Source organism: Nyctereutes procyonoides, unplaced genomic scaffold, assembly GCF_905146905.1.
Source record: "Nyctereutes procyonoides isolate TBG_1078 unplaced genomic scaffold, NYPRO_anot_genome, whole genome shotgun sequence".
Classification (NCBI taxonomy): domain Eukaryota; kingdom Metazoa; phylum Chordata; class Mammalia; order Carnivora; family Canidae; genus Nyctereutes; species Nyctereutes procyonoides.
Window position 1 is genome coordinate 359,948 of NW_026575154.1, and position 25,469 is coordinate 385,416.

The 25,469-nt window shown below is 37.4% G+C and overlaps 1 protein-coding gene across 2 annotated transcripts in view; it reads right to left on the reverse strand.

The window, feature by feature from the left end:
* Nucleotides 1–6,760: 6,760 nt before the first annotated feature.
* The window catches only part of METAP1 (methionyl aminopeptidase 1), a 69,555-nt gene continuing 50,846 nt past the window's right edge, over nucleotides 6,761–25,469 (reverse strand). The window contains exons 6-11 of one of the 2 annotated variants that reach the window (XM_055313287.1): nucleotides 24,934–25,017; nucleotides 22,337–22,418; nucleotides 20,688–20,819; nucleotides 17,370–17,513; nucleotides 12,953–13,018; nucleotides 6,761–8,424 (exon numbers count right to left, since the gene is read on the reverse strand). In XM_055313287.1, coding sequence (XP_055169262.1) covers nucleotides 8,261–8,424; nucleotides 12,953–13,018; nucleotides 17,370–17,513; nucleotides 20,688–20,819; nucleotides 22,337–22,418; nucleotides 24,934–25,017 — 672 coding nt within the window. In that variant the 3' untranslated portion in view covers nucleotides 6,761–8,260. Of the gene's footprint in view, nucleotides 8,425–12,952; nucleotides 13,019–17,369; nucleotides 17,514–20,687; nucleotides 20,820–22,336; nucleotides 22,476–24,933; nucleotides 25,018–25,469 lie in introns of both variants that reach the window. The other variant, XM_055313286.1, reaches the window with a different exon arrangement.

The following is a 25,469-nucleotide window of genomic DNA, read 5'->3' on the forward strand; positions in this document are numbered from 1 at the left end:
GGCATTGTCCCCTTGTTTTATGCTGAATTCATTCTCATGGTTCCTATCCCCATAATCTTCATTCTTGTAAAGGAAAGCTATAGGAAACAGGGCAGTGATATCTGAACCATGCCACCTTCCATCCTCAGCAATGTTTGCTTAACTTTTAAGAGTCTCTGGCCCATTTACTAAAGAACAATTTCCCCTGCCATCAGGGGCAAAGTTCGTCAGAACCCAAGTCTGCCTCTGTGAGATTACATTCTTGAGAATAGATCCATGCTCAGTATGTTCAGACATACTCTCCCAGTTCCTGGTAAGGCATCTACCCCACCCTGGGCACTAAACTTCACTGACAAAACTACCTTCTGGGCATAAGTAGGTGTATGTGTGTTGGTAGTGGCTCTATGAACTTTAAAGAACATTAAAAAATATATACTAAATTTCAAAGTTCCCCAGTACTTTTTCAGATCGTCACATTTTACCACTTCTAGATCACACTGCCTTTCCTCTCCAGAGGTTTTTTGTGAATTATCTGTCCATACTACAGAGGAATTATCTTTCCTTGTCACCTAGAATTTGGTGTTTTTTACTCATGCATGTTGTTGCACTTTTAGTATACACATCCATTAACCTTCTAGTCTTTGGTATTGAAAACCTAATACTGTCTGGTTCTGCAGCTTTCATTTTTTACTGATTATTGTGTGATGAATCCATGTTATTGTGTATTGAATCCATATGATGCTCTCATTCACTAATTTTAATACTGTGCAATAGTATTTAGTTATATGAGATAACAGTTTATCTGCTGTCCAGATGATGGCATAAAGTAGCTTCCAAAGCTGTTTCTGTATTGCTAACAACACTGGGGAAACAGTCTTGTATATCTTGATCATTGTGTTAGTTACTTAGGATGTATAGATGCTTGACCCATCAACACCATAGGTTTGACCTGCACAGATCTACTTACACATGGACTTTTTAATAGTACAGTACTGTAAATGTATCTTAACATTTTTTTCTTTAGCTTACTTTGTTGTAAGAATTCTCTTTATAATGCATATTTTTAAAATATGTCAATCAACTGTTATCTTAAGGCTTCCAGTCAACAGCCAGAAGTAATATATGGGTTTTCAAATGCGTGGAGGGTCAGCAACCCTAACCCCTGCATTGTTCAAGAATCAACTCTATATCATAGAATACATATATCTTAACTTTACTAGAAATTGTCAGGTTGTTCCTCAAAAAATGGTTGGAAACTTTTGCAAATCAGATGGGTGTGAAATAGTATTTCATTACTTTGGTTTGCATTCTCCTCAATTACTAAAGTACTATTACTGTGCATTCATATTTCCTTCTTTGTGAAGTATCTGTTCACATCCTTTGCTCATTTTCCTATTGGATTATCTTCTCTGATTAATTTTTAGAAGTTATTATAGATGCCAATTCATCAGTTTTATATTTTAATGTATGTCCAAGAATTGAAAATTCAAATAGAAAAAATTATATAAGAAAGAAGAGCAACACTCCTGTCCCACAACAAAAAGTTGATTACTGTCAAGTTTATATATCTTCCCAATAGTCTGAATGCATATAATAGCATTTATACGTATCCTTTAAAATTATGCAAAGCATATTACAGACTGTTTTTGTATCGATACACTGGATATGCCATGCACATAGATCTCTTGGTTGGAGTGAAGCCATGTACTTTTTTTGTTGTTTTAATACTTTTGATTGATGTGGTTTAATTACTCCTTATAAAAAGGCTGTGTTTCTGAGCACCATCTAGTGGACTGTAAAGTAGAAAATTGGAATTACGGTCAGGATCTCTCCTTTTTGGATCTTGATGCATTCGTAGGGCCAAGCAGTGCAACCTAGAGGGCTGGAGATGCACTAGGGGCCCAAATGGCCCCAAACTATTGGCCTGAGAAAACTGGAAGAAGAAATCAAAACTAGCTTCTACTAAAGCTGGTTCAAGAAATAAGCTTTTAAGTTTGTTTGATTTAGCCTAGGCTTCCAGAAACAAAAAATAGTATTACCTTGAGCAATTGCACTAAGAAAATGGACATGTAATAATGGAGAGCAAATAATTCTTTAAAAAGTTTTTTCCCTGTTACTTTTCTTCTACCTGACATATACACAAATGAGATGGCAAGCATTTTTATGTTCACCAATGTGAAAAAGCCATTTTAAAATACTAAAATAATTAACTCCAATTCTTATAGCTGGCCAGTTAGTGAGTTTATTTTTCATTTCTGTCAAAGTACATACTCTTGAGCCAGCTAATTCAGTTTTACAAGTACAAGCATTTCCTGGCTGAAAGCACAATTGATCCTTTTCAAAGAACTAGTAGAAACGAGTTTGTAAGATCCTTACTATAAAGATTCTTAGATCATGGGACTATAAAGCCTTTTCAAGATCCTTTTAATGCATCCTCTTGGATACCATCTAGGATGTTATGTATAATGCTGGACAAAATAGGTTTTGGAAGAAAGTATAGATAAAAATAGCTAAAATCCATTCAGCATATGCATGTCAGCAAATCTATCCTGGTTGTCCAAAATTAGGAGTCTACTGCTTTAGAAGTATTGTTGGGAATTTTAAGTATCTTAAATTGCCTTCCAGACAGATATGTAATTTTAATATCAATGGCTAACCCACTGAGTATTTCATGAAAGCTAGTATAATGTATTTTTAAGTACCCAAAATTTTACAGTATTAAGAACTAACTGTAGGGGTACCTGGTTGGCTCAGTTAAACGTCCGACTCTTGGTTTCGGCTCGGGTCATGATCTCGAGTTATGGGTGGTGGGATTGGCCCTGTGTCCAGCTCCGTGCTCAGGGCAGGGAGTCTGCTTGAGATTGCCCCTCTGCCTCTTCCCCCACTCACGCTCACACTCTCAAAAAAATAACTTTAAGCAACTTTTTTACTGAAAAATTTTCCTATACCTAGCTAACATTTTTCAGATCTTGCTTGCATATCCATTTTCAGCATGTGCTTTTTTTACTTAACCCTACTGATGTTCACTGGAGTAAAATAGTCCATATACAGACATGTCTGACTTGGAACAAGTTCTTTATTGTATGCAGAGAACTAACATATAAAGTAGGAATGGATAAAATGATGAGCTTTGAGGAGGAGGCAGAATAAAACTGCATTATATCCAAAACTCTGTCACAGGGAACCCGTTAATGTGTGTACAACTTAAACCAAACAAATCCTCTAAAAAAATATCCATGCTATTTCCATTTATCCCACTTGAATGGAAAATTATACATAGCTGGTAATCCTCAACATGTTTGTTAGTTGATCTAGAGATAGGAGGAACATATTTTCCATGCATAGAAGGCTTCAGAACATTTTCTGCTTGGCTACCAATCTGCCAGGCCGGTGATCAAAGTCCTAAGGTAACTGACAGTTCTTTGGGCTTAGAGTCACTCATTGACCCAGGAAAAAAGACCAACTTTGGATTCAGCCAATTTTGTTTAATATGCAAAATTGGATACTTTGTCAGCAAACGCCTTTTAGAAAAACTATACCATAAACACATTTGGAAAGCACTTTATTAATTATAAAGAGAGATTTAGATAATAAATGCATAGAAGTAAAAGAATTGTGTCTTTACAGAAACAACTACAAAGTGAACAGGGACATACAAAGTCCCAGACCACTAAAATATCCTCCTCAGTTCTCCTACTGTATGTTTTGCCCCCAACATTCACTGTATTCATTGTTTAAAAGTAGCTCACAGTTTATGAAATACAAAGCAGGAAAAGGTGAGGAAGATTAGTGTTAGATTTCAAAGTATCAGAATGGGGACACCTGGGTGGCTCAGCAGTTGAGCATCTGGCTTCGGCTCAGGGAGTGATCCTGGGGTCCTGGGATTGAGTCCCACATTGGGCTCCCCATGGGGAGCCTGCTTCTCCCTCTGCCTATGTCTCTGCCTCCTTCTCTGTGTCTATCATGAATAAATAAAATCTTAAAAAAAAAGTATCAGAATGAACTCATGATTAAAAAAAAAAAATGCATTTCCTGGCTCTGTTCCCTGAAAATGACTGGAAACAATGGCACAGTAGTACCTAAATCTTGATTTCCAAATACCATTCCTCATGAAAAAAAAACTAGAGCTCCAGAGCTCCTTGGAGAAACAGCCTATCCCACTGTGGGACAGGAAAGCTATATGATGAACCTACACTTTGCTATGGCAAAAAGCAAGAAAGTGCTCAAAGACTGGTAGGCACAGGTCAAAATGACACATGAATGAGCTTAAAGGTGCCTCTGCTGGCCAAATTTGGAACAATTACAGTAAATACAGTTTTTAAGAATTGATGAGCTTGCACTGATACTCAAAAACAGTAGATAGGACGGGGGGGGAAATGCTTCTTTATAAGAGTGCCAGCTAAAAAATGTAGATGGAAGGCTAGACTTAGAAAATCTGTTTGCAGCCAGCAATGTAATAAAACTAGACTCTGGCAAAGATTATCAGTGAATGTTAAAACCATGGAGTGAATAGGATACCAAAATGGTCTCCAATTATCTCCTCCCAGATTATTTGCTTAAGAGGTTTTTTTTTAAGATGTTATTTGACAGAAAACACAAGGCGCACAGGGATCATGACCTGAGCTGAAGGTGGACACCCAGCCAACTAAGCTACCCAGGTGCCCCAGAAAAAAATACTCTTAAAATGGGAAGGTCTGGCAAAGCAAGTGACCAAACTCATATTGGCAATGTGACAATTAACACTGTGTCTCCTGATATTATGTGACATCATGAATGAGATACACCACATACCATCAATAGACTCTTATGCCAAAATATTTATCTTGAACCTACTCGTGAGAAACTAAGAAATACAGAATCTACAAGCTAACTGGCTTGCTTTCTTAAGTGTCAATTTCATAAAAAGGTAGGCTTGGGGTGCCTGGTTACACATCTGACTTGTGATTTCAGCTCAGGTCATGATCAGAGTCCTAGAATCAAGCCCCGCCCCCCCCCCCCCCCAAATCAGACTCTGCTCGCAGCATGGAGTCTGTATGAGTGTCTCTGTCCCTCCCCTTACACACGGACATGTGCACACACGCTCTCTCAAAATAAATCAGTAATAAAAATTAAAAATAAATTAAAAAACAAAAGAAAGGCTTGTTCCAGAATAAAGATACAGGACACATGTAGTCACAGATACAGGACAACCAAATGCCATGGGTTTGGATCTTGGATTTTAAGAAAGAAGAAAAGCTTTAAGGAACACTTGGGAAAAACTGCGATTCATGTTTATGTACTATAGATAATTCTATATCAATGTTAAATTCCTTGGGTGTGGTAACTGTATTATGACCAGGTAAGAAATTGCTTATGTTGCATGAGACATGCTATAATAGTAATGGGTGAAGTATGAAGCCACTTCTTTCAAAAGGAAAGTGTCTAAAGAGAGATGTGGCAAAGTAAACACTGAACACAGGAAAAGGATTTAAGATGATTTCCTTGTACTATACTTTGAACTTTTCTATAAATTGGAAATTTTCAAAATAAAAAGTTGGAAATGAACAATCTTTTTCAGAAGAAACAGCTTACAGATACCTTGAGGATGATTAGGGGGGCCTTAGCGAAGTGAAGCACCAGGCATTCAATTCTAACCATACAGAAAAAAAAAAAAAAAAAAAAAACAGGGACGCTTGGGTGGCTCAGCAGTTGAGCACCTGCCTTTGGCCCAGGGTGTGATCCTGGAGGCCTGGGATGGAGTCCCACATCAGGCTCCCTGCGTGGAGCCTGCTTCTCTCTCTGCCTCTGTGTGTCTCTCATGAATAATAAATCTTTTAAAAAAAAAGGGTTCTGAGACAAAAGAATCAAGCTAAGATGGCAAACAAATTCCTAACCCTCCTCCTATTAATTGATTTGTGGGGACGCGTGAGTGGCTCAGTGGTTAAAGCATCTGCCTTCAGCTCAGGGTGTGATCCTAAGATTGAGTCCCACATAGGGCTCCCTGCATGGAGCCTGCTTCTCCCTCTGCCTGTGTCTCTGCCTCTCTCTCTCATGAATAAATAAAATCTTTAAAAGTAATTCTTGCTTGTAGAAAGTGGTATAAAAGTGTTAATGAATGGATTCTCATGTACCTTAATCCATTTTATCATAAGACCTAAAATGAAGATAAATGGCAAACATATATTCCCTTGCTTCTAAATTATAAGTCCAAGGGGGACAGAGGAATAGCAGGAAAAAATATATGTAGTATTTTAAAAGTTAACACCAAAAAATAAAAATATATTGACTTATTTTGAAAAGTTGGCTGTCTGATACAATTGATGTTTTCATCTAAATCTAATAAACATCTGAAATTAGGTATTTACAATTAGACTACAGCCTATACTGTTTCAAAATCTCCCAAATCGAAGAAAGCATCATCACCAAAGTGTTGGTTCACCTTTTTACAAAAAAACAAAACAAAACAAAACTATCCCATCAAGACTTTTCTTTCTTGAGCTTAATTTCTAATGAGATAAACTCTCGCTGTTAATTCCATGATCAATACATAAAACGGTCCCCTAAATATTCATCATTGTCTTAAAATTAGGTCTCAAAAATACGATTCCATCTCAAATGCTGCTGATAGACTCTGTTGAACCAAACGGTACTGGAATTTTTTATGTAGTCATTAAACTCAAAGAATCTTTTTACTCAAACGGTCAAGAGTTTATTGCAGATTATGAAATCAGCCACCCTATTCCCACCACTGTCCTCTGAAATCCCCCATAAATGCAGCAAAGTTAATGACTACACGGTGGGATAATCATTCAAACTTTTAATCTCCCTTTACACATTATATTAACATTCATATTGCAAGGCATTCCATTCACAAATATTACAGTTTGATAAAAAACTTCACACACATACCCCAAAAAAGTCTATACCAGATTCAGTCACTTCACTAAATCATTAAAATAATAAAGTAATGAAAACATCATCATAATTCTCTTAAAGCAATAAAGGTCTGAGGCACTCTGGGAAAGATGTTCTCATATAACATGTCAGTGGTATCAAATTATCTTACAAGAAAGTTACCAGATACCCAGCAATCAAGTATACTCCAATGACAATAACTTTGATCTGATATGTGTTCGCTGGATCCACTCCCATTTGGACTGAACTATTGAAAGGAACACAGATAGTGCGCAGCTGAGGCTGTTTCTAATGAGGTTCACAACTATGTAAAGGTAAAGTGTGTTTTCAACACACCAAGGACAGGTGCATCTCTACTGCAAGGGAACAGGTCCAGTCTTGAAAAATGTTCCTTTATCATCACTACCAGGTTTACTAAATGTGAGAAATGAACAGCCCACTTAACTCTGCCCACTGCTAAAGAGATTTCAGAACTGTGTCTTCCCATCAACCTCTGCAGTGCAGTTTGCCCTTCTCTGAGGGTCTTCAAGGTGTGCCCTTGAAATAAAATAAAGGGGAAGAAAGGGAGCTTTTCCCCTTCATTTCGACCAAACAGAGGTCTGAAATAGCAATGTATAACAAAATTCTCATGCTCTGCAAGAGCCAGCTACTATCTGGAGCATGGCTATTTTTACCACAAACAAGATTTTTAAAAACCTGATAATCCTTTTCCAAAGCAAATTTTACCACATCCATTCACTGACAGAGTCCACATGGGAGAGGAGGTCTCACTGACCGAGTGCTTCCTTACACACAATTACAAGGGTAAATCATTAGCATGGGGAAGGAGGGAGGCCGATTCCCAATGGGGAAATAAATCACTGCAAACTAGGGGTCGATTTATGACAGCATAGAACCCTGTCAGAGCAGAATCAACACAAGCCCAGGTCATATAGTGTTTGGTAATTACATACATGGAGTTTAAAATGTATACATATATAATAAAAAAAAATCTGGAACAACATATGTTGCTAATCTTTCAAGGATTCTCCTCTTCAACATTCACCTGGAGAGCAGCTGGCTCTTGCTGGCCCAGTTGTGGCAGTGATAAAAGCAACTAGAAGCAGGTTTAAGTAAAAAGTGCTCAAAGGCCAAGTGAGAAAACAGGGGTGCAGAGATTTCTGGAGGAAGAGGGGAGCACTGAAGAGTTGAGAATATTTACTTTCTTCTTCTTAGCTTTTTCAGACCCAAGACAAGTTCTGGAGGACACACATCCAATGCTGTAGTCCTTCCTTATCTATAGTCAAAACAAAACAAGTAATAAAAATTTCCTCTTCCATTCTGTACTCTTAATAAAATGCATAGTACAGCCAGAAGGTATTATTGAGATGTGCCATTTTGGGAGAAATTAAAATTGGGACATGAAGTGAGGCCGCGTGCTATCGAGTCGCCGGGTCAGGATTTCACAGCCAGTGTCCGTGACCAGCAGAGTGTGCTCGAACTGAGCAGACCGCTTTCCATCTCTTGTCACTGCAGTCCAACCATCTGGCCAGGTTTCATCCTGCCATCCGCCTTAAACAAACAAGAAAAATTTCTTAATTCTATCACTCAGTTTTCTAAAAAAACTCTCTAGGTAAGTGCATTTGCATGTACTCCTATATCCTTGGATTATCACAGAACAATCAGAAAATTCACTATTAAGACCCCTATTTACAAATGGTAGACAGCGGGCAGCCCCGGTGGCTTAGAGGTTTAGCACCACCTTCAGCCTGGGGTGTGATCCTGGAGACCTGGGATCGAGTCCCACGTCAGGTTCCCTCCATGGAGCTTGCTTCTCCCCCTCTGCCTGTGTCTCTGCCTCTCTGTGTGTGTGTCTCTCATGAATGAATAAATAAAATAAATGAACCAAAAAAAAAAAAAAAACATGGTAGACGGCTACATGCAAAAGAATGACGCTGGACCACTTTCTTACACCATACACAAAAATAAACTCAAAATGAACTGACGACTTGAATGTAAGACCTGAAACCATGGAATTCCTTAAAGAAAACATAAGCAATAATCTCTTGGACATCAGCTTCATCGACAAATTTATGAATCTGTCTCCTCAAGCAAGGGAAACAAAAGCAAAAATAAACTATTGGGGGTGCCTGGGTAGCATAGTTGGTTAAGCTTCCAACTCTTGGTTTCAGCTCAGGTTGTGATCTCAGGGTCATGAGACTGAGCCCCACCTTGGGCTCCAAGTTCAGCACAGAGGCTGCTTGAGATTCTCTCTCTCTCTCCCTCTGCCCCTCTCCCTGCCCCCCTCAATAAATAGATAAATCCTTAAAAAAAATAGGTAAATACCCACAGATACACACACACAAGCTATTGGAGCTACACTAAAATAAAAGGCTTTTGCACACCAAAGACTCTATCAACAAAACAGAAAAGCAACCTACTGAATGGGAGAAAGTATTTGTAAATGATATATCTAATAAGGGGTTAATATACAAAATACATAAAGAATTTATATACCTCAACACCACACACACACACAAAAACCACCCAAAAATAATCTAATTAAAAATGGGCAGAAGAGTTGAATAAACATTTTTCCAAAGAAGACTCACAAAGAGTCAACAGGTACATGAAAAGATTCCTAATATCAATAATAATCAGGGAAATGCAAATCAAAACCACAATGAGATATCACCTCACACCTGTCAGAATGGCTAAGATCAAAAAGGCAATAACATGTGTTGGTAAGGAAATAGAGAAAAGGGAACCCTTATGGACTGTTGGTGGGAATGCAAACTGGTACAATTGCTGTAAAAAACAGTGCAGAGGTTCCTCAAAAAATTAATTAATTTTAGTAGTAATTCCACTACTGGTATTTATACAAAGAAATAAAACCACTAATTCTAAAAGATACATACACTCCTATGTTTATTGCAGCATTATTTACAATAGCCAAGATATGAAAGCAATTCAAGCGTCCACTGATAGATGAATGGATGACAAAGTATGGTATACATATGCAATGGAATACTACACAGCCATAAAAAAGATGAGATCATGCCATTTGCTACAACATGGATAGACCTAAATGATATTATGCTAGATGAAATAAGTCAGAGAAAGAAAGAAAACCCTATGATTCCACTTATACATGGAGCATAAAAAGCAAAACAAATGAATAATCAATCAGACTCTTAAATACAGAGAACAAACTGGTGGTTGCCAGAGAGGAGGTGTGTGGTAGAGTGGGGGTAGGGGTTCGAAATAGATAATGGAGATTAAGAGGTACAAACTTCGTTATAAAATAAGTAAGTTACAGAGATGAAAAGTATAGCATGGGAATATAGTCAATAATACTGTAATGCCGTTGGGTGACAGATGGTGACTATACTTATCCTGATGAGCACGGAGTCATCGTACTGGCCAATCAGTGTGTTTACTGGATGCCTGAGACTAACATGACATTGTGTGTCAATTGTACTTCAGTAAAAACAATAATAAAAGATTCCTATTTATACTTCAACTGTCTTAGTCTTTTCAACTTCATTTTGGTCTTTAGTCCAATGAAGTAATGACGATATTTTAAAATTCCTCGGGTGTGTTAGAACTTCACATTTTTTATACTTCCCAAATATCAAATCAAGATGATATTTCCAAAATAAAGGCACTGGGTTTCATTTTAGAAAACATACTGATACTATTCCTTACAAAAGTGTGAGTTAAAAGTTGAATTAAGCTCTTTCCTGTTATAACTTTGGTATCTGACTAAACTGCAGCCAATGTGTATTGTGAAGAAAATAATCTTCTTATACTTTCATTAAAGCATTTAATTCCTGATATTATTCTTAAATGGGAGGCACACAGATGGTGAGTATAATCTGTGCAATTCTTTTTTTTTAAGTTTTTATTTATTTTTTATTTATGATAGTCATACAGAGAGAGAGAGAGGCAGAGACATAGGCAGAGGGAGAAGCAGGCTCCATGCACCGGGAGCCTGATGTGGGATTCGATCCCGGGTCTCCAGGATCGCGCCCTGGGCCAAAGGCAGGCGCCAAACCGCTGCGCCACCCAGGGATCCCAATCTGTGCAATTATTGTAGATCACACATCCCGGTAACCAGAAGAAAGGGCTAAGAGAAACAGGGGTTGGTGAGAGAAGGTAAGAAATGACAATCAGGCAAAACAGGTTAGGGAGGGGCTGGGACTAGAGAATTAGGAAATGAAAGCACAGGGAAAAGAGCCTGAAAGAGACCACACTGGAGAAGGAGAGGAGAGAGAGGAGGGGAGGTAGAAATAAAATGAGAAAATTATACAATTCTGGATACTACTATAAAAGTGTTTACAGAGACTACTTTCTTGTCTCCAAATTAGATCCCCTCCAAAAAAATTAATCTTCACTCTGAGTAATCTTTATCAAACTTAGGTCTCACCGACTCAGAAAAATCCCAGAGCATAAACTCTATAGTAAAGTAACCTACTTTTTTGCAATATTTAATCCCAGCCTAAAAAGAGAATATGAGGTAGTTTGAAGAATGTTAACTCACACTTTGTCAAACATGTAAAGATGAGTGACTGGGTATTTTCTGATGTAATGAGTAACCCTTTTACAACTGGATTTAAGATATAATATTTCTCTGACTTTATTGTGATCTGCTTAAAACACGATCTTTACTAATTTCAAATCAGATATATCTGGATACTATTCTGAGGAAATTCAAATTCCTCTTTGGATTTGAAACTTCTCGCTCCACAGGTAGGATTTAACCTAGAGGAGTTACACTGACATATATGCATTATAATTTGATGATTATCTGACCAGGCTCCTTGGAAAGTTATTTGCTTATACCTGGAAATAACACATTATGTCTCACCTACCAGGTGCCAGTTAATGAAAATAGGTATATAATCCAAATGTTTTCCTCTCAGGTTCTTGCCTTTCTAATATACTTATTGCTCTTGCAATTGGTTCCACATGATCAGAACTTTATTCTTATTCCATGAAGATGACAAAAGCAATACCTTACATTTTGTACAGCCCTTTAAAGTTCACCAGGTATTTTGTGCTGCTATAAATTGCCTCAATTCTTACAACAGCAGTCCTAGAGAATTGGCAGGTTAAAGACTGTCATTTCATTTTACAGAAAAGGGAGCAAAGGATCATGTTATAAAGAAGTCTGTGGGCTGGATTTAGTGACTCACTTCTAAGTCACTGCAATGTGGCAGACATAACGGGATGCCACTCCTAAGATCAGGTCATAAAGAAGACCAGAAGGATCCAGAAAGGAGGTATCCTTTAATAAAGCCCCAGGACACACCAGCCCCACTACCATTGCCTCACTGTATCCTCTAATCCCAACCAAGAACTGGCTGAAAAAAAAGGTGAAGAGAACATCTGACCATCTGGGTGAGAAGTCCTCATCATGACACTGGGTTTTCATCACTGCCACAAGCCTGCCACAGGGAAGTAACAGTGAGGACATAAAAGTACCAGCACTACGTGTGTCTTTGCTGTGCTTTCACAAGAGTTGTATGATCCCACCTGATGACCTGAGCAGAGACTCTGTAGAGGCAGAACAGCTCATGAGTTTAGAGTCTGACAATCTCTGTCACATAACTAGCTAAGTGACTTTGGACACGTTATGTAACTTCTTCAAGGATCAGTCTCCTCTCCTATATAATGAGGATAGCACCTACCTCGTAAATTGTGGAGAATTAAAGCATATACCTGTGTCTGCCTCTAAGTGGGTGGCACTGCTTCTTTCCTCCTCCCCCTAGCACCCCGCCAAGCGAGCTACACAGGGTTGACGAAGTCTCCGGATTGTTACAATGCACCTCTGACAGCATCTTTTATGGAAACGGACTGGGATTCAAGTACTTCAGCATCTACTGATACGAGAATTCCCAGGCAGAAAGTACTGCTTTTTTTGCCAACCCTTATGACGTTCAGTTCTCTACAGGACACTGAATCGAGTTTGAGATGGGACAGGAAGTGGAAATGAACCAACATAAAAATACACAGAGCAGACTACTAATCTGATCCTGGGTAATCAAAAGTAAATAAACATTTAATTAAAGAACATTAAGGCATCCCTTTTTCTCACCTTCACAAATCATTGGCTCAATTGTGAATACATGGCCCGCCTTCATCACTCCAACTGCTTTATTTTCTGAAATTAGAGGAAAAAAATTCTGAACACGCAGCAAAAAAATCAACCTTGTACTGTTGAACAGCTCACTGTAAGAGTACACATTGTTCACTAACATGAGATGATTTTTCAGGACCATCATGAAAAACACAACTACACAAATTAAAGTATCCAGACCTGCCTTCCTCCAAAAAAGGCCAAAAGGTAAAAATAGGGACAGATCTTTTGAGACAATCTCAGACAAAAGTGGAGATACCAGTTTAAAGTTCAAATTAAAAAGAACAGATGTGAACATCAGTAAATGAACGATTGCATTTGCTCTGCCTACCACCAGATGGCAAAAGCACTGGCTTTCAGGGTTTCTTGGTAAGGTTAGTCTTCATGACCCTGACTCTGGTAATGAAGGACACGTGTCCAGAGGCTGCATCAACTACACACCATTCTCCATAGGTATGGTCTGATATCACCCACACGTTTACATTCCTGCACATCTTCCCTAATGAATAGCTATCATGCTTCTTTCTACTACCTTAGGTAGTGCCAAAAAATATTTTACTGCAGATTTCCAAATCTGGCATTTGTAGATTGTCATAAAATCTAAGGCAAAAAAATAATTTTGACTTTCTGTTTCTAATCCCATGAATTTTCTGTCCCAATGATCTATAACTTACTACAAAAAATATATTTTTTAATTTTATATATTTAAAAATTTATTTTATATATCTTACATATTTTTTAATGTCAAGAGTATCAGTATGGTGTCCTAGAAACAAAAAGGATAAAGATATCTGGAGCTAGGCTGTCCCCTTACCATTAGCACTGGCTGCATGTAGCCACTGTCCACCTGCAAAGAGGCTAGTCAGAATGGTATTGGCTATATGTGTAAAAAAATAAGCTAAGTTCAAAGACAAAGTTTGTGATATATCTCAACCCTTTTTACATTGACAAAATGCTGAAATGTTAATACTGTGAATGCAATGCATTAAATAAAACATTTATTTTTACTTTTTTTATTTTTATTTTTTTTTTTAATTTTTATTTATTTATGATAGGCACACAGTGAGAGAGAGAGAGAGGCAGAGACACAGGCAGAGGGAGAAGCAGGCTCCATGCACCAGGGGCCCGACGTGGGATTCGATCCCGGGTCTCCAGGATCGCGCCCTGGGCCAAAGGCAGGCGCTAAACCACTGCGCCACCCAGGGATCCCTCTTTTTACTTTTTTTTAATATGACCACTGGAAATTTTTTAATTACATAATGTGCCTTAGAATATATTACTAGTGGACAGTGAACTCTAAGTTCCACTCCTGTTTTTGCCACTGACTTCATTATTCTAGAAACATTACATCTCTCACTCAACTTGACTCACAGTTTCAGTTTCTCAACATACCTCACTCTGCAAATATACCTTTTCTGATTGACTACACTACTGCAGATACTAGGCTGAGTACTTTTTAAAAAATTTGTACTTGCTCTACCACCTACCTCACAGAATTATTATAAAATACGTTCTAAATGTAGAGTCTTATCATCATTACTTCCCAACCATAATGACTTAATCACTCTAATCTAACAAAGACTTCTCTTACACAGAAGGGTATAGGGGAGTTATACAATTTCCTAGTTCCACCTTCAGTTGTTAGGGATACCACAGAGTTACAAGCCAAAGGCGGGATCATTTACATTTCAAAAGTGTCCTCTGTACAAAGACTCAGCAGTTTCCTTTTACACCTCCCTAAAGTGATCACAACATATTTTAATTTATATAAACCTAATTTACACTAGACTTTTCATAAACGTTATCAAATACATAAAACAAGTATATATCTGGTCTTTGCTTCTTTTTTCAGAATTGCTTTTTATTCTTTTTTTTTTTTGCTTTTTATTCCTAATTAAATGGTTTTATGTGTTTTACAGACACTATCATCACTGATCCATATCCTCTTCTCCCACAAATTCTATTTTCTTCAGTCTGTCTTTATATAATCTGTATCTAGACCTGAGTTTGTCAATTCCCTAAGTAAAGGGACTTTCTTCACCCCCTTCCCTGCACACACTCTTTTTACACACACACCTAGAAACATACACATGTATCACTGTAATCAGAGTAGCTACTTCTATTCTGCTAATGTAAGGTTATATCCGGTGATTACAGGGCCTACCAGGAAGGAACTAAGTTGGTTACTTACTTTCTGTTGCTAATTTTTATTTCAAGCACAATTCACAGCTTAAACAAGAACTTTGTGGTCTGCTAATAAATGTTGATCTATATCAAATGCTGTGCTCTAAACTGCTTCTCCAGCTTCTCTCGTTGAGAGGCTTCTCACTCATTTCCCTTTTCTTCACAGCTAGTGACACCTAGGATTTTATCAGCTCACACCTGACCTGCACCAGCAGCTGTGATCAGGCTGCCTGCACATCTAGCCTGACTTGCTCTCACACCCGCTATACCCTCCTAGACACCATTGCCAAATTTGTCTTCCCAAACTAATGTCACCTTGTCATTCTTCTGCTCAAAAATGTTTCTGCAAATCCCTACAAATGAAATCAAATGTCCCTGGTCAGGAACTGCCTACTGTTAGTTTTTAACACAAAATACTCAGCCCAAGCTTACCTGGTCTCCGTTCAGTCTCACCGTGAAGCACCTACTCATGATTCCCCTCTACCTGGAATATTTTTCCCCATCTACTCCACCAAACCACGATTTCAACCATTCCGTATTTCTCCCACAGGACCTGTGCCCAATGCTTCAGTCCTCACTAGGCAGCACAAAGTACAGAAAAAGACTGCCTCTAGAAAGAAGCCAGGCGCCAATCCTACCTCTAGCATTTCCTTACTGGTCTGTGAACCTGAGTAAACAGTGTACTTCTCTAAGGACAGAGTCTGACTGCCTTCCTTTTTCCTTCTTCGCTTTTCCCTTTCTTTTTGCAGAATCTGCTCTATAAAGCAGGGCTAACGGGGCACCTGCGTGGCTTAGTCAGTTAAAGATCTAATTCTTGATCTCAGCTCAGGTCTTCTTGTCAGGATTGTGAGTTCAAACACGTGAGTTCAAGGTTGCGAGGAGCATGGAGCCTACCACATAAATAAATAAGTAAATAAACAAATAAATAAATAAGGCTAAGAAATTATTCAGATGTGGTGATCTAATGAAATAATGCATATCATTATCATCATGATCGTTCCAAGAGTTAATATTAAGTGCTTTCCATGTATTCTCTCACTTATTCCTAGTAACACTTCTAGGATAGGTACAATTCCCTACTATTGTTCTAGATGAGAATACAAGCTTTCACAAAAACCTATGTGAAAATGTCTATATTGCAATAACTTATACATACTTGTTAAATTCCTTCTTAGGTCAGTTTCTGTAGACAGCTTTCCTTTTTAGCACTAAATAGCAGACTTATTCCTGTGTGTCTTAGCTCTCCAAGAAAAAAGGTTTCTGGAAGACATTAATTGTCCACACTTCCTTTGTTATTCTATCAGACAGTACTGAACTTAAAGAAAGGTCTTTTGTCTATTCCCCTGTATTTATACCAACAGATAGTAAAGCATTTGCCATACGCTATGAAATCAAACCAAACCAAACCAATTTCATTTAAGGAGTCAGAATACTGATAGCTAGACCCATGGCAGTGGCTGCAAGCTATTCACTAAAACTAGTTTACTTTTCTTCTGAGTACACAGCTAGATTACATTTCCCAACCTCTTCTGCAGTTAGCATAGCCATGTGACTGAATTCCTGCCAATGAAAAGTAAATATAATTGATTTATGCCAATTCCAGGCTGGTGCATTAAAACCTCCTACACATGGATCCCTGGGTGGCGTAGCGGTTTAGGACCTGCCTTTGGCCCAGGGCGCGATCCTGGAGACCCGGGATCGAATCCCACGTCGGGCTCCCTGCATGGAGCCTGCTTCTCCCTCTGCCTATGTCTCTGCCTCTCTCTCTCTCTCTCTCTCTGTGACTATCATGAATAAATAAAATCTTTAAAAAATAAAACTAGCTACACTCATAAAAAAAAAAAAAACCTCCTACACATACCATTTCATGCTTTTCCCCATCCTCTCCAGTATCTACAGATTAGAAGAGTAACCCAAAGTGACCTTGAAAGATAGGCTGAAGATAACAGAACCTGGGTCACAGAATAACTGACCTATCACCATCCTCAACAACAAACAAACACACCTTTTGGACTGTTAACATGAGCAAGATATGAACATATAGTGTGTTATAAGCAAAAATATATTTTGAGGGTCCATTTATAACAGCTTATAGATTAATAAATACAAAATAGTAGGTCCTGTTATATATTCGAATAAATATCTCTTGAATAAATGCTTAGCAAAGATCAAATCTTTGGATAGTACTTACTGGCATAATGGGGTACATTGGGGGCTGTATGAAAAAGTTTGTGGATTCCATGCCCACAATAGCTTCGAACAACTGAAAACCCATTTGCTTGGGCATGCTTCTGAATAATGTTTCCCAATTCTCTGTATCGAACACCAGGTTTCACTGAAAGGAAAGAAGACCAATGACAAAGAATAATAATAACTAATATTTACTGAGTAATTACTATCTATGTGCCAGGAACTTTTCTAAATGCTTTATATGCTACATAGAAACATATATATACAAAACTTTCAGATGAGGAAACCAAGGGACAGAAATGCTATATGGCCAGTAAATGACAAAGTTGAGATTCAACCCAGTAGCACCTATGCTTCCTCCTTGGGTGCATAAAAGGACATGGGTGCAGTACGCTAAGGGTTTTAGGGACATACACCTTTTGTCTTCTGAATAAACAAAAGAATGGAAAACACACATCTCTTCCTCTCCTCTAAGGTCAAGTGTGTTCCTTTTTTTAGAGAGAAAGAGCACGTGTGGGGCAGGGCAGAGGGGCAGAAGGAGAGGAGAGATAGAATTGCAAGTAGACCCCCTCCACCTCCACTGCTGAGCACATAGCCTGATGCACAAAGGACTCAATCCTACAACCCTGAGGTCATAACCTGAAGTGAAAATTGAGTCGAACACTTAACGAACTGAGCCACCCAGGTTCCCCAAGTGTGCTCCTCTTTTAAAGTGAACAGAAGTAGTAAGGAGAGTACAGAGCCTCAGGAGAAAAAGGAACGTCCAGAAAGTAATTTGACTTGTCCTCAGTTTCATTCTGATCAACTTCTCAAAGAATTACTTCCCTTGGGCTTCTTTACCCCCATAAAGGTGATCCTAAAGTTATTCATAGTTGCCTCAGAACACAATCCTGGGGACAGGATATGGAAAGATACTTTTAACTACATTCTTCCTCCTCTGCTTAATTTTTATGACTTTTACCACTGTTTCAATAAAAACCAAAACAGAGTGGTTCTCGTTGTTATGGCTCTCCTAGCACTGAGACCCCAGGACAACCAAATCTCTGTTGATTGGACAACCAGCCAATCAAATCTCTGGGCAAACAGCTCCAGAAATCATTTCAATCAATATATACTTGATTTTAACTATACGTTCCAGCTTGACTTTTGCTGGGGGAGGGAGGGATTAATAATTTTGAGGAACCATGCTGACTTTCATAATGATCTGCTTGCATTCCAATCTAAGACCTCCTATCAGCCCCAGTAGTGGGAGAGGAAGCAAAAATTTTAACCCGTTTTGCATAATATACAACAAAGAAAATCAAAGGTAATGGGAGAGCATGAGAGGAGATTCTGTCCTAATTCTCAAACTAGAAACAATTCTCATCCCAAGAAAGCACTTCATTAAAACCTGGAGATATTTCTGGTTGTCACAAGTAGGAGTGCCAGGGTAACTGGCATCCGGCAGGTAACGACCAGAATGTGTCTAAGCATACTACCATACACAGAAGGCCCTATGACAAAGAATTAGCAGACTCACCAGGCCGACAATGCATAGGCGGAGAAGCCCTATTCTAGAAGGATAATTTCAACAAGAGTCAAGCTCTCTACTGTGCTGCACTACCCCGAGCAGCCAAGTTAGTAGAATACAAGGGGCAAGACTGCTACACACAAAGGTATTAACAGCACTTTCCAGAGACTAAGCAACTTGTGTTCTTTCCTGGCCACTGTTAGGAAGATTCTGGTTTCTGATAGTTTCTTGGCAAGTTTTACTCCTGTGTCTTTGTAAAAACAACATTTGATCACCTGTCTGGTTATTTCAATCAGCTCACAGAAAAGTAAAAAGGACATACACCCTCAAGGCATTATCTGGCAAAAACCCTAAAAATTATTTTAAACTACCACTTCCACAAATGAGAAACCAAAGAATATTAGTTTTTAAATAATCTAAAATGAGTAAGTAAAAAAGAAATCTCACACATTGATAAAAATATCATGTTCTCACTTTTCATTCCTCCAATTCTATTAGTGAAAGTTTCATCATCTCCCATGCATGTTAAAACAGGCTCAAAACAATAAAAATAACAAATCTATGTCATCAGAGATAACTATGTGCTTGCCAAAGAACCTGGTCAACGTCCAATACTTTGTTGATATATCAGGTTTATTGTGGGGAAAGGGACATCAGGTACAGATAATACACTGAACAATAGAGCTAAAATGTTGTGGGTTTCAACTGAAAAAACTGTTTGCCCTCAAACTGCCCTCTTAAAGTAATAGTCTGCTGGTATTCCCACTAAGCCATTCTTTCTCTCTCCTCATAAGACCCAGTACAAACAAACAAACAAATCTGAATGGGCTGTTTGTATGGACAAAGACAGCCTTTGAAAAAATCTACAGAAATACATCTCTATTCAAAGGTATTATTCACTTAAAAAAACAATTATTATTCACCACAGCAGCAAGACGTCTAGAAAACACAAATTTCCAGTAGAGGAATAGCTGTAGAAATTTTTATACTCTGGATATAATAGATAGTCATTTAAAGAAGGGAGTATATCTATGCATTAGATACATATGCTAATTTAGAAAAATCATAAAGATCTTATTGAGAAAGGGAAAGCGATCCCTGGGTGGCTCAGCAGTTTAGCGCCTCCTTCAGCCCAGGGCATGATCCTGGAGACCTGGGATCAAGTCCCACGTCGGGCTCCCTGCATGGAGCCTGCTTCTCCCTCTGCCTGTGTCTCTGCCTCTGTGTGTGTGTGTGTGTGTGTGTGTGTGTCTCATGAATAAATAAAATCTTTAGAAACAAAACAAAACGATCCTATTGAGAAAGTACCAAATTACAAAATGCTACCACTACTGTAACTCCATTTAACCTAACTAAACAGATACACATAGGTGTATGTGGTGTGTCTGTGTCTGTCTGTTAATGCACAAGGGAGAAAAAAACCTAAATGTTAAAATAGAAAAAAAATATAAAAAGGTAAGAGGAAAGTATTACGGGAAGATCATTCATTTTTCTCTCATAATCTAGCATCTTGTTTTTTTTTTTTTATAAAGAGAACATAATACTTATGACAGAATTAACAATAGAAGAAAAACTGCACTCAAGAACTATACATTTATCATGTTCTATATAAATAATATACATTCTTCCTCATTTATCAGCCAAAGAAAATGAAATTCCAAATCACCCATAAATCAGTTAGTGCTAAAATCTGAAGCTAACTCAGGGAGGGTAGAGGCAAAACTGGCAGGGACAAGGAATGCAACAAGAGCCATCTGAGGCCCATCACAACACACAGCAGCTCTAGCGGGTGCCAGCACTGATGCTGACCTGCGTCAATGGCTTGCATCAGGCACTCATACGTGGTCTGCACCAGTTTCCGTGCTCCCTCATCCACGTCTCCAACAAAAAACGTCTCATTCAAGTCCCCATGATAACCATTGCGATAAAGAGTGATGTCCACTGCAAAACAACAAATATAAAGTACAAATATAAAGACCACATTTCTTTTTATTTCAAAATAGAAGTCACTTCTCCAACATGACAGCAGCAAGCAGCTTCGTGAGCAAGACAATTTCTGCATTCTTAAATTAGACACTAATGGATATACAGTTATCACCTGTAATGCAACTGAACTCACCGTGGAGAAAAGGGACATGGTCATGCAGCACAAGTCAGAAGGTGGGCTTTTCTAGGTATAGTAGTAATTAGACCAGGTGTGGCAGAAGAAATTTATTGAGGATACATTCATGCAAGATCAATAAGCCAAATTAATAGCATTAAACGGAGGACTGTGCTACATTTTGACATTAAACAGAAAATATTGCTTTCACTCTCCATCTTTGATGAGATTTTTTTTCCTTCTAGCAAATCTGCAAATAGGAAAACTTATACTATTCTAAACTTACTTTTCAGAGACTCATTTGCCCTTCACTTAACTGTGAAAATTCATCCTTCCCACTGTCCTCATATTTTAGAGTACGACTACTGGTATATAACTATAAAACACTAAATGTACACATTAAATTAGTATTTTTAAACCATGGATTTTCAACCAACCTAAAGTATCACAATAGTGTGTTTGCCAGCATGACACATATATTCCTGAAAAACCTCACGCATTACACATGTAATCAAAATAAGAGTGTTTGTATAAAAAAACAGGGTTGGCCAGACCACTGAAAACCTATGGCACTTCATACAGAGATACCCTAACTAAAGAATAACAACCGGGATAAGAAGTGTCAGCTGTCTCCACTATCACTCCCAGCCAGCATCACAGCAGGGCACTCCCTGCAGCCTTTACCATATGGGCTCATGCTTCCCCATCTGACGGGGTATCTGATTCCTAAAGAGACCAAGTTATTAACCAATATTAAAAATACCATCTAGGGACACCTTCTTTGTCGATATTTCTTTTAATCACAGAGAGAAGTATCTTGGCATCTCCTTCCTCTGCACTTGCGGTCTCAAGACAGGTTAACACAGTGGTCCTTACAGCCACTTTCAGGACCTCTAACACATCAAGGAAGGCACTTCTTATAGAATTTAGCTTTCTTCTTAGGGTCTTCATATATTGCTAAAAATTCCTCCTTATCTCTAAAAAGTCTGCCCTGATCTCTTCAAAATCATTAGTGCACTAAAAGGAAAAGAGGGGGGAAAATCTCACTTGAAATAACATTACTTCCACATTTCACTGACATCTTTCACCTTTTTAACAATCACATAAAATAACTGGCATTAAAGAAACTCATGCACTACCAAACCTATCATACTAAAAGTATCTTAAAAGCAGTTATCTTAAAATCATAAAAAAAGTTTCCATATCCATAGATTTAAGATTTCTTTTAAATTTTAAACACAAAAGACTAAGCTAAAAATAGGTAGCAAGTAAACAAAACACTAGTCACTGTCAGACTCCCAAAACCTTGTTGTTGCTTCACTGATGCGGACAGAAGTCACACTTACATATTTCTTACCATTAACAATATCACCTTCTTGCAAGGGCCGTCTGTCTGGAATCCCATGGCAGATAACTTCATTCACTGAAGTACAACAAGACTTTGGAAAATTATAATAATTCAGGGGAGAAGGATAACAATTTCTTGCAATACATGCCTATAATAAATTAAAATACAAAGAAAATAATTTAGAATGTACAAAAGAAAAAAATTAACCCATATGCAAATGAACCTGATTTTAAAATTTGAAAAATGTGAAAAAATTTGTTGTACCTATGCTAACGAACTTGACATTTTATACTTTAGAAATAGTAATAAATAGTATCTTAAACAATATACACCAGACTGTTTGCAAACCAGTTTACTGATAATTGTAAAAGAAAAGCAAATTCACATATTACAAATATTTATAAACATACACAAATATTATATATGATTCTAATTTAGAATTAACTACTTTTTGTTAAAAATACTTTAAAATAAAATAAAGTATTAACATGTACTTTTAATGTAATTATTTTATATAACAAGCCTGTATCCCTATGACCAAAAAAAGGAATACCAACATAATTAAGAGATGATAAAGTACTTACAAATACATTTAATCATTATATTCATATAGAACAACAAAGGTACCTCTAAGAAAATGGTCTGGTTTTCCTTAATCAGTCTTATTTTACTTGGATGTTTTTAATACAGTGAGAGTCACAGCATGTATGATATTTCTTTCCATACTGCTACACAGTCTTCAGACTAATCTTTAAACAGCTGCATATAATATGATTCGTGAAATATATCGTAATTTCACTGGCAATTCCACTATTACCAGAAATTTAAATTAAGTTTTCTCAATTACAAAAAAAATTACAACCAATAACTACATGCCTGTCACTTTTCCCTTATTTAATAATATACTTCTACACTTCCCATAGCCAGTATAAATAGTAGTTTAGAGCACAGCAAACCTTCTTGACTAAAAATGCCAACTCCATCACTTACAAGTTGTGTAACATTAGACAAGTTAATTAACCTCTGCCTCAGTTTCCTTTCCTATACAATGGAGGCAACAGTGGTGTCTACCTCATGGAGTTGTTGCAGAAATTAAATGAGTTGGTAAAAGAAGCAGGTAAAAGAGCACCTGGGGGTGCCTAGTTGGTTAAGCATCTGCCTTTGGTCCTGGGATGGAGCCCCATAATTAGGCTCCCTGGTCAGTGGGGAGTCTGCTTCTCTCTACCCTCTGCCCCTCCCTGCCACTCCTGCTCTCTAATAAATAAATAAAATCTTAAAACAAAAAGAACATCTTGGCTATAGCAAGCACGCAAAATGCTGTTAATGCATACTATATATTTTGTAACATATGGAACAATTCCCCCAAATCAGAATTGATACATTTTTTAAATAAAATATTTTACAAGTTGAGTGCCTGAGTGACTCAGTTGGTTAAATGTCTGACTCTTCATTTTGACTCAGATTGTGATCTCAGGCATGTGAGATCAAGTCCCACTGCTTGCACACTGGGGCATGGAGCCCACTTGGGATTCTCTCTCTCTTTCTCCCTCTGAACCCTCCTGACTTATGCACGCACGAACACATATGTTCTCTCTCAGTAAGTAAGTAAGTAAATAAATAAATAAATAAATTTATGAGCCTTTTTATATCTCAAGACAGATTGTCAAATTTCCTTTCAAAAAGGTCGTCCCAATTTAAAGTAGCATCACCATGTAAAAGAGTACCAGCTTCATCTCCTCCATAAGGTAGTGTAAATAAACATCTTTAATATACCTAACTAACGGGATGCCTGGCTGGCTCAACGGTTGAGCACCTGCCTTCAGCTCAGGGCGTGATGCCAGAGTCCAGGGATCGAGTCCCACACCAGGCTCCCTGCATGGAGCCTCCTTCTTCTGCCTGTGTCTCTGCCTCTCAGTGTGTCTCTCATGAATAAATAAATAAAATATTAAAAAAAAAAAACTTCACTAATTCAGTAGGTATTCATGATCTGTATTTGTTTATATTACCATAGGAGGTTTAGTTTTCCATGTGATTTATTAACTAATTGTTGCTCTTCTCTTGTGAACAATCTACTCATAAAATGTGCGCATTCACTACTACTCACAAACTAAGGTCTCTCCATGAGGGACAGGCAATCTTTATAAAAAAGATATCCCTATATCATATTTACTACAAACATTTATCTATTTACTTCTTTGTTGCTATAGCTATGAAAGGTAACATTTTTATACTAATGTAGTTTCAGAAGTTGTATTCTTTTTTATTTCAGAATTTTTAATGTATGGAGTGGTATGATTTATTTACAGCACTATAATTAAAAAAACAAAGCACTATAAATCTATAAAATTAATCATTTTATAAAAACTAAACTAAAACATAAAATGTAAGTTTCAGAAACAAGATATTTCAAGCTCACCTCAGACCATATATTGCAGATACTTAAAAATGGGAATAAAGATTTGAATATTTTCTATATTTAACAAAATAAAAATCTGCTTTCAAATTAGCTATGTTAATTTGACATTTTTTGGACATTCAGAACTTAAGCTTACTTAATTTTTAGAAGCTAATAATGTGAAAAATGTTTTCAAAAGGAAAGTTCTTACTAAGTGTACAGCATGATCTATTTCTTCAGTAGTTACACCAGGTTTAATCATGCCAGCAGCAATGTCCAAGACTTCTCTAGCAAGCTGTAAAAGAGAAATATTTAAAACACTCAAGAAGAAATGAAATAGAAACAGAAATCTGTACACTTTGTACTATCTTAGATTTTGTAAGAGATTTGTAAAAATAAATCTCACCATGAATATGATAATCTCAAATTTTCATTTTAAAACCATTTGTATTTCTAATGTCCCTCAATAAACAGATGTGTATATAAATATATAAATAAATTTGGGCTAACTAGCTTAATAAATAAGCATGAATGATTTCTATGCAAAAATGCATAGCCTACAGAACCTAAACAATAATCAATTGATGGAAGTTAAGTCTTCTCACATTTTATACTTCCTAGGCATAGGAGTATTTTATACTTCCTAGGTATAGGAAGTATTTTTATACTTCCTAGGTATAGAGTATTTTTACTTCCTAGGTATAGTCTCCCATTATCTGCAAGGGTACGTTCCAAGATCCTCTGGAT